At 46.7% G+C, this 10,000-nt stretch overlaps 2 protein-coding genes across 2 annotated transcripts in view; both read right to left on the bottom strand.

Moving 5' to 3' along the window:
- Positions 1 to 7,725, bottom strand: part of LOC311312129 (GON-4-like protein) — a 31,030-nt gene extending 23,305 nt beyond the window's left edge. The window contains 11 exon segments of the mRNA XM_084442000.1: positions 1,201 to 1,317; positions 1,491 to 1,589; positions 1,754 to 1,804; positions 1,965 to 2,012; positions 2,315 to 2,389; positions 2,869 to 3,072; positions 3,183 to 3,459; positions 3,545 to 3,668; positions 4,465 to 4,572; positions 5,358 to 5,602; positions 7,668 to 7,725. Of these exon segments, the coding sequence (XP_084298126.1) occupies positions 1,201 to 1,317; positions 1,491 to 1,589; positions 1,754 to 1,804; positions 1,965 to 2,012; positions 2,315 to 2,389; positions 2,869 to 3,072; positions 3,183 to 3,459; positions 3,545 to 3,668; positions 4,465 to 4,572; positions 5,358 to 5,592 (1,338 nt within the window). The 5' untranslated portion in view covers positions 5,593 to 5,602; positions 7,668 to 7,725.
- The window catches only part of npr1b (natriuretic peptide receptor 1b), a gene marked incomplete at both ends in the record, with an annotated part of 52,499 nt that continues 50,195 nt past the window's right edge, over positions 7,697 to 10,000 (bottom strand). Inside the window, one exon of the mRNA XM_084441999.1 lies at positions 7,697 to 7,776. Within this exon, the coding sequence (XP_084298125.1) occupies positions 7,697 to 7,776 (80 nt within the window). The remainder of the gene's footprint in view (positions 7,777 to 10,000) is intronic.

The raw sequence follows: 10,000 nt of genomic DNA, 5'->3' as shown, positions 1-10,000 counted from the left end.
GTACACACACACACACACACAGGGCTGGGTACACACACACACACACAGGGCTGGGTACACACACACACACAGGGCTGGGTACACACACACACACAGGGCTGGGTACACACACACACACAGGGCTGGGTACATACACACACACACAGGGCTGGGTACATACACACACACACAGGGCTGGGTACACACACACAACACATGAGTAGGGCTGGGTACACACACACACACAGGGCTGGGTACATACACACAACACATGAGTAGGGATGGGTACACACACACACACAGGGCTGGGTACATACACACAACACATGAGTAGGGCTGGGTACACACACACACACAGGGCTGGGTACATACACACAACACATGAGTAGGGATGGGTACACACACACACACAGGGCTGGGTACATACACACAACACATGAGTAGGGCTGGGTACACACACACACACACACAGGGCTGGGTACACACACACACACACACAGGGCTGGGTACATACACAACACATGAGTAGGGCTGGGTACACACACACACACACACAGGGCTGGGTACACACACACACACAGGGCTGGGTACACACACACACACAGGGCTGGGTACATACACAACACATGAGTAGGGCTGGGTACACACACACACACACACAGGGCTGGGTACATACACACAACACATGAGTAGGGCTGGGTATCCATTCACATTTCGATTCGATTCCGATTCACCAGGTTCAGAATTGATTATCACGATTCAATTCGATTCGATTCGATATCGATTCGGTTAGTGTTACTAAAACCTGTTTGTTTTTTTAGCTGTAACCTTAATTACATGACTGCCAAGTGATGCAACACATCAATACTAGGGCTGGGTATCGATACTGATTTCCAAAAATGAATGAATGAATGAATCATTGAATGAATTAATGAACTATTCATTCATGAAATAATCGATTTGGGGTTTCATTAATCGATTCTGAATCATTTGATCTTTACTGTGAAAATGTTAAAAGTGTTTCTCAAATGTGATTTAATTCTAGAATATTATATTAAGTCAACAACATGTTTTAAATAGTTTGGTAGCGTTTTACATGACCTTTATGTGTTGCACTTCGTCTTGATGCTTTTAATGTCTCAGGTAAAGCACTTTGAATGGCCTTGTTGCTGTAATGTGCTACACAAATAAACGTGCGTTGCCTTGCGTGGGTCGTGTTACCTGTCCAGGGCCGTCTGTGCTGCTCTCAGACGCCGTGCGCTGTGCTGGGGTCCTGGTCAGAGGGCCTGCAGCGCCCCGCGGGGACGACGCCGTGCTGTCCCCATCACTCAGAAACGTCTGGAGGGCACAGCCAATCAGATGACAGAACTAATTAATCACACTACGTCTACAGTACCATGACTGCAACCCTAATACAACGTTTTTTTACTGTCTTTAACACCAGCGAAGTTGTCTTAAAGGTGCTAATATGAAGTGAGATTAAGAATATTTAAAGTTCCTTGCTTGCTCACCTCCTCGGCAGTCTCCTCATCTTCCTCCTCGTCGGGGCAGTACTCCTCGTCTGACGAGTCCTCTTCCTCCTCCAGAGGGATATCTACAAACTGGGGAGGCTGGGGAGAGAGAGAGAGAGAGAGAGAGAGAGAGAGAGAGAGAGAGAGACCACAGAGCTTCATCTCAATTTATAAAACTGACTTAAGAGTGGAACAAAAAACTAACCGTCAACTGAATGTACTGTTTAGTCACACATATGAACAAATTAAAGTTTGACACTTACCTTGACCTCATTGGCCCTTTTGATAGGTGAGATATTCCAGGTGTGGATGACCTGCATGCCAGCAAAAAGACACATTAAGCAGCATCTTCATGACCTAAGGGTCAAAATGTGGCTTTTTCCCCAATAAAGTGAACCGGGAGATATCAGTGTACGGATCTTTCCTCTCCAAATATGAGTGTCTCAGCCGTATGAACTGAAGAGGGACGCTCACCCCCTCCTCCACCACCTGTTTCAGTCTAGACCGGGTCATTTTAGGCTCCTGTAGTAAAAAAACAAGAAAAGAACAGTTAAAAATACATATTAAAAAACATGTAAAAGTATTATAGGAAGTAAGAACATTACATGATCTTTAACATCATTTCAATGACACAGGCAGCCATTTTCAGACTTTTTAGCATGCTGTGGATGAGAGATGATTGGTGTGTGAATGGATGATTGGTGTGTGAATGGATGATTGGTGTGTGAATGGATGAATGAGACGCCATTGTAAAGCGCTTTGTCCGTTAAGGTAGAAAGGCGCTATATAAAGTGCATGATGATTTGCAGAATAATGACACTCACAAACATGGGCATATCCTGGGTCTCCTTGATGGCTGCTTTCATCATGGCCACCACGTGTTCATGGGTGATCACCTCCTACATACATGGTCACAAATAGTGACTTTAGAAATTATTAGAGTCCTTAAATGTTTAATCGGTGTCATTTCCATTCAAAACGAGACCAGCTCCTCAATTTGCCAATTCAAAGAGACAAAACCTTCAAGTGAACCATTGGGACATCTCATGATTAATGGTGCGTTCGTTTGTGGTCGGAGGTGGCAAGTCGCAAGTGGCAAAATACCTACCTCCGACCTGTGTGCATTCAAGCTATATACCATTATATCACAGTTACCTAGTTATATCTATATACCATTATATCACAGTTACCTAGTTATATCTAGTGCATTCGAGCAACTGGGGGCTGAGAAACATATCCGAATTTGCGACGAGGAAGTGCGAGTTCATGCGGCGTTTTATTTAATAATTCCTAGTAGCAAGTCGCAATTTACCACCTCCCACCTAACCAGTACCCTATATATATACATATATACATATATATACATATATATACCCACATGGAGGATGGTGCGGATGTGGACAGAAGTCAGGTTGTGCTGCTTGGACTTCCTCTCCAGATCGATGTCCAGCTGCCCAAACTCATCGTCGCTGTCGCTCTCCTGTGAGGACGACGTCCCCAGACCCGGCGTGGAGCCGGAGCCACCGCCTGACTGAACACCGTCTGACTGAACACCGTCTGACTGAACACCGCCTGACTCTGACTGAACACCACCTGACTGAACACCGCCTGACTGAACACCGTCTGACTGGTCTGACTGAACACCGCCTGACTGAACACCGCCTGACTGAACACCGCCTGACTGAACACCACCTGACTGAACACCGTCTGACTGAACACCGTCTGACTGAACACCGCCTGACTCTGACTGAACACCACCTGACTGAACACCGCCTGACTGAACACCGTCTGACTGGTCTGACTGAACACCGCCTGACTGAACACCGTCTGACTGGTCTGACTGAACGCCGCCTGACTGAACACCGCCTGACTGAACACCGCCTGACTGAACACCACCTGACTGAACACCGCCTGACTGAACACCGCCTGACTGGTCTGACTGAACACCGCCTGACTGAACACCGCCTGACTGAACACAGTCTGGCTGAACACCGCCTGACTGAACACTGTCTGACTGAACACCGCCTGACTGAACGCTGTCTGACTGGTCTGACTGAACACAGTCTGACTGAACACCGCCTGACTGAACACCGCCTGACTGAACACCGCCTGACTGAACACCGCCTGACGCTCTCTTGGGCTTCCTCTTCATCCTCTGGCCAGCGCAGCCCCCTTCATCTACCAAGGAAAAGAAAGAAAGAAAGAAAGAAAGAAAGAAAGAAAGAAAGAAAGAAAGAAAGAAAGAAAGAAAGAAAGAAAGAAAGAAAGAAAGAAAGAAAGAAAGAAAAAGAAAGTAAGTAAGTAAGTAATTAAGTAAGTAAGTAAGTAAGTAATTAAGTAAGTAAGTAAGTAAGTAAGTAATTAATTAAGTAAGTAAGTGATTAAGTAAGTAGCCTTGAGAACCAGTGGTTCTGGATCCTAGTGGCCCATAGGGGAGGAGCCTATCTCCTGATTCCTTAGCGTGAGGCAGTTTGATGAAGTTCACTCCCTGGACATGACGCTAGTATGTACAAGTCCACCCCCTGGACATGACGCTAGTATGTACAAGTCCACCCCCTGGACATGACGCTAGTATGTACAAGTCCACCCCCTGGACATGACGCTAGTATGTACAAGTCCACCCCCTGGACATGACGCTAGTATGTACAAGTCCACCCCCTGGACATGACGCTAGTATGTCTCAGGAACTCCCGCCCAATCCAACCCTTGAGGGTGAGTGCCAGGCAGGGAAGCATTGGGAACCATTTTTATAGTCTTTTGTCTTCCAGGGACAGGAAGTATGGAAACAATAGCATACAGTGTTGTGTTTTATACTACTGACTAAATCGTTGAGCTCAGATCGTCAGCGCTAATGAACTATCTCTTCCAATTCATTTGGATGCATATAAACAGATGGGACTCAGGTCACTGCATGGGCCACACTGTACAGCTCTCAATGATTCTGTGGCACAAACTGCACAATGTGACAACTCACCCACAGTGATGACCAAGTCCACTTCTGCCTTGTCCTCAGTCGCTGATTGGCTCTGTGAGAGGCCGGTAGACTGAGGACACTCCTCCTCCCCACGACCAGCCGCCGGGCCTGTGGTTGGATGAAATAATGACCATGACAATCTCACTGACGGCAAGGTGCGTCGTACCCGGTGAATAACAATATCAGAGTCTAGACCTGAGTCGCTCCTCCACCCAAAAGGTTTATTAACTCTTGTATATACTGTACACACTCAACGCACACCATTTTGTATTTTGCACTGTTCATTTGCACCCTGTCTAATGTCGTCTACCCATCAGTGTTACGCACCAACTGACCAGAACTAATTCCTAGTATGTGTAAAAACTACCGGGCAAATAAAAGTGACTGCTGATTCTGAGACTATAAAGAGACGATGTGCTGCCTGGACCAGCGCAGCCAGAGCTTCCTCCGCTCTCCAGCGCCGGAGCAGAGTGGAGCAAAGCGTGGAGAAAGGGCTGGCTATGCCAGAGCATCATCCTGGCCTGGCCCACACGCTTCATCACCAGCCAGACTGAATCAGGTTGAGCCCCATCCACTATATCAGAATAGTATTCAGGCTACTTTAAAAAAAAAAAAAAAATCACTTTCTTTCCATATTTTTTCTCTCTCTCTCTGTCTCCCCCTCCCTCTCTCCATCTCTCCCTCCCTCCCAGCCTCTCTCTCTCCCTCTCTCTGTCTCCCCCTCCCTCCATCTCTCCCTCTCTCTGTCTCCCCCTCCCTCCCTCCATCTCTCCCTCCCTCCCTGCCTCTCTCTCTCTCTGTCTCCCCCTCCCTCCCTCCATCTCTCCCTTCCTCCCTGCCTCTCTCTCTCTCCCCCTCCCTCCCCCAACAGCTGCTCATTCCTCCGTACGTACCTGAAGAAATGGGCTGTTGTTTAAACCGAGGGGACTGCCTCCGTGGGGACAGCCCATCTCTAACCCCCGTCCTGGAGCCGTGTCCCTTGGTGGGAGTCGACACCGAGGCCAGCCTCCTGGACCGGGTGTGCGGGCCGCCATCTTCACAGACGGACTCTGGCCTCTTCAGCGCTTTGGAGCGCATGGCCGGGCGTTCTGGAGAGCTCGACTTGCGTTTTCGGGCCATGTTCTTCATGTTTGCCGGCCTGAAGAGACAATTATTCTAAGTTTGTTTGCAGAACAGGTTGTATGTGGAGGAGAAACAAGAGGACTACAGTCTGAAATAACGTTACTGTAGACATAATTCTGCTACCACTCCACCCATATATACAAGCCGCTTCAAACTTAGGGAGACTATTTTCAGTAATGATTTCAAGCATTTTAGCCATTAATACCTTTTATTTGGTTGTGGTTTGGTTATGGGTAGGGTTAGTTAGGCTATAGGTAAGTTAGACAGATGACTTTTTGTCACCTTTGCTACTGCTAACCTTACCTATATCCTTGGTTTGTTGTTGTTGACACCTATATCTTTGGTTTGTTGTTGTTGACATCACCTAGAGACCTAACTGTAGAGTGACCTAGCTAATGGAAATAACTCATGTCCTCATGTCACGTACAGATGTAACTCATGCTGGCTACTTACAAGACTTTGGCTCAGTAACCTTAGCTACCTTTTCAGTTGGGTCACATTCATAATGGGTTATGGTTTATCAAAAAGCTTCCTCAAAACAACTAGCTAACGTTAGCTAGCTCCAGACCCACTCACACAGTAGGTAGCTAGCTCCAGACCCACTCACACAGTAGGTAGCTAGCTCCAGACCCACTCACACAGTAGGTAGCTAGCTCCAGACCCACTAACACAGTAGGTAGCTAGCTCCATACCCACTAACACAGTAGGTAGCTAGCTCCAGACCCACTCACACAGTAGGTAGCTAGCTCCAGACCCACTCACACAGTAGGTAGCTAGCTCCAGACCCACTAACACAGTAGCTAGCTAGCTCCATACCCACTAACACAGTAGGTAGCTAGCTCCAGACCCACTAACACAGTAGGTAGCTAGCTCCAGACCCACTAACACAGTAGGTAGCTAGCTCCAGACCCACTCACACAGTAGGTAGCTAGCTCCAGACCCACTAACACAGTAGGTAGCTAGCTCCAGACCCACTAACACAGTAGGTAGCTAGCTCCAGACCCACTCACACAGTAGCTAGCTAGCTCCACACCCACTAACACAGTAGGTAGCTAGCTCCAGACCCACTCACACAGTAGGTAGCTAGCTCCAGACCCACTCACACAGTAGGTAGCTAGCTCCAGACCCACTCACACAGTAGGTAGCTAGCTAGCTCCAGACCCACTAACACAGTAGGTAGCTAGCTCCAGACCCACTCACACAGTAGGTAGCTAGCTCCATACCCACTCACACAGTAGGTAGCTAGCTCCATACCCACTCACACAGTAGGTAGCTAGCTCCAGACCCACTCACACAGTAGGTAGCTAGCTCCAGACCCACTCACACAGTAGGTAGCTAGCTAGCTCCAGACCCACTAACACAGTAGGTAGCTAGCTCCAGACCCACTCACACAGTAGGTAGCTAGCTCCAGACCCACTCACACAGTAGGTAGCTAGCTCCAGACCCACTAACACAGTAGGTAGCTAGCTAGCTAGCTCCAGACCCACTAACACAGTAGGTAGGTAGCTCCAGACCCACTAACACAGTAGGTAGCTAGCTCCAGACCCACTAACACAGTAGGTAGCTAGCTCCATACCCACTAACACAGTAGGTAGCTAGCTCCACACCCACTAACACAGTAGGTAGCTAGCTCCAGACCCACTCACACAGTAGGTAGCTAGCTCCACACCCACTAACACAGTAGGTAGCTAGCTCCAGACCCACTCACACAGTAGGTAGCTAGCTCCATACCCACTAACACAGTAGGTAGCTAGCTCCAGACCCACTCACACAGTAGGTAGCTAGCTCCAGACCCACTCACACAGTAGGTAGCTAGCTCCATACCCACTAACACAGTAGGTAGCTAGCTCCAGACCCACTCACACAGTAGGTAGCTAGCTCCAGACCCACTCACACAGTAGGTAGCTAGCTCCAGACCCACTCACACAGTAGGTAGCTAGCTAACGTAGCTAACACAACATGGCCGGCTCTATCTGGGCTTGCAGCAAAACAACAGCGGTTATTCTGTGTTTGTGCGTTATCTCCAGGCACATTCATTTCAATAAACCACATATTAGTCAGTAGTCACAGTAGTGGCTTACCTGCATCGTTCATCATTACAGGCTAGTAGCTAGCGCTTCTTCCTGAGCGCCATTTTCTGTGTCCTACACGGAAAGCTGCCCCCGAAGTTTCCCCATTTAGAGTTCCGATCTACGCACAAATCCAGTGGTATGAACAAAGACACAATTCAAACAATTCCTTAAAGACTTGCAAAATCACTTAAAGACTATTACATGTGTGCAAAGATAAGAAGACAATGCGAACAGTTGGGATGTTGGCTTGTGTGTTTTGGTGCCCTATCAATTTGTAGGACTATAGTGCACAGTGTCTGTGGGTCCGTCTTGAGTTGTTCTGCACATGCTTTCTTTCTCTTTCTTTCTTTCTTTCTTTCTTTCTGTCTGTCTGTCTGTCTGCCTGCCTGCCTGCCTGCCTGTCTACCGACCGGTCTGTCACTCTGTCTGTCTATCAAATATTATGATATATTATTATTATTATTATTAGTAGTAGTAGTAGTAGTAGTAGTAGTTGTTGTATTTATTTTATTATTATTTATTGTATTATTCCATGATTTTGGTCAAGGTCTGAAGCTCTCCCCCCCCCCCCCCCCCACCACACACACACAATTCTCTGTCATATTAGATAAAGCACCAATTTTGAGGGACTCACAAAACTGAAACAACCACTCATATGCATACACCATGTTTACTGTTTCAACTGTTTCAAAAAACAACAAGGGAAAGAAAACACATTTGAGACCAATATTCACAATCTTATAGACATACTGTAACTATAACTAATCATGTCGCTTCAGTACTGGTGAACACTGCTGGCTTGAACCCTGGTATTACCAGTGATTTCTGTGTCCACCAAAACAAAATATGGCACTTTAATATACAGTTGTCCAAGAGTTCTTCATTCAGACTTGCTCAAAGCAGATAAACAAGTTAACCTGTCACCCCAAAATGGATCATTTGGGAGTGCTTTCGGAATGCTGTTGCCGTTTGGTTCGCTCCACTGGTGGTGTAGAGGAGTCCAATACCAACCGTTTGAAAAATGGTTGGTTTATGTCAAAAGCTGGCGAACTGATGTCGTAATGCAAAGAAAACCATGAAGGCAACTTCTATATGGGGGAGGCGCTTCTATACAGCATGTGACATTTGTGTCCCTTCATCCATCCGTGTATGTCCCTGGGTGTGTCCGTTCATCCATCCGTGTATGTCCCTGGGTGTGTCCGTTCATCCATCCGTGTATGTCCCTGGGTGTGTCCATTCATCCATCCGTGTATGTCCCTGGGTGTGTCCCTTCATCCATCCGTGTATGTCCCTGGGTGTGTCCCTTCATCCATCCGTGTATGTCCCTGGGTGTGTCCCTTCATCCATCCGTGTATGTCCCTGGGTGTGTCCGTTCAAAGCAAGAGATTTAGTCCAATCAGGAGTAGCCAATACCAAAAATTGGTCATAAGCCCGCTGACCCGCATACATCGCTTACTTCACCACCTGGGTGTGTTTTTTCTTTTACTGACAATAGTCTTGTGTAGACACAAATTCAAAATTATTCTTTCCAGAATTATACAATAGTACATTGTAATGATATTGCACTGTTGATTGAATATGAGTACACACGTAAAGAAGGAACCAGCATTTGCGTCATATTGAACATTTTTGTGAGAGATATTAAAGCTCATTACAAACGGTACTATATTGTTTTGTGATGTGGAATCCTAATTCTTATTTGGCAAAGGTGTAATGAGGTTCGTTAAGTGCATTTTTGTGAATTGCCCATTGATATAATCTCAGGACAAATAAACTAAATCATATGACTTGAGTTCAGTCAACAGCAGAAAAAACAGTGCACACACCCCCGCGCACACACACACACACACACACACACACACACACACACACACACACACACTTTCTCTCCCTGTGACTTTCACTCTCCCTACTTTCTCATTACCTGTATCTCACATGTAAACACACTCTATATACATATATATATATATATATATATATATATATATACGTCTGTAATTTACGACACACAAAGTGACATGACAGTTACATAATATGACCACTAGGTGGCGATGTCCACAACTCTACTGTGTTTTAGTTGCAGGGGAAAACTAAAATGGTACAACTGGTGCTGTATCAAAGTAGCATGAAATAGTTTCAACAGCAAAAAAAAAAACACAGATAATTTGACATCCTGTCAGACTTTACAGACGGGTGTAGAACCACGGTTCCTCTGACGTTGGAATGTTCTCCCCCTGGTTCCATTCACTCCCCCTGTTCTCTCCATTCGTCTTCCTCCTCCCCTCCTCGCTCCTTCTCCGGTGCGTCGTTCACTCCCTCCTGCAAATGGATTCCTGCAGCTC

Source organism: Borostomias antarcticus (assembly GCF_949987555.1).
Source record: "Borostomias antarcticus genome assembly, chromosome: 8".
In the NCBI taxonomy this organism is placed as follows: Eukaryota; Metazoa; Chordata; class Actinopteri; order Stomiiformes; family Stomiidae; genus Borostomias; species Borostomias antarcticus.
The sequence above is the reverse complement of the archived record's forward strand: the minus strand, read 5'-3'. Positions and strand labels throughout refer to the sequence as shown.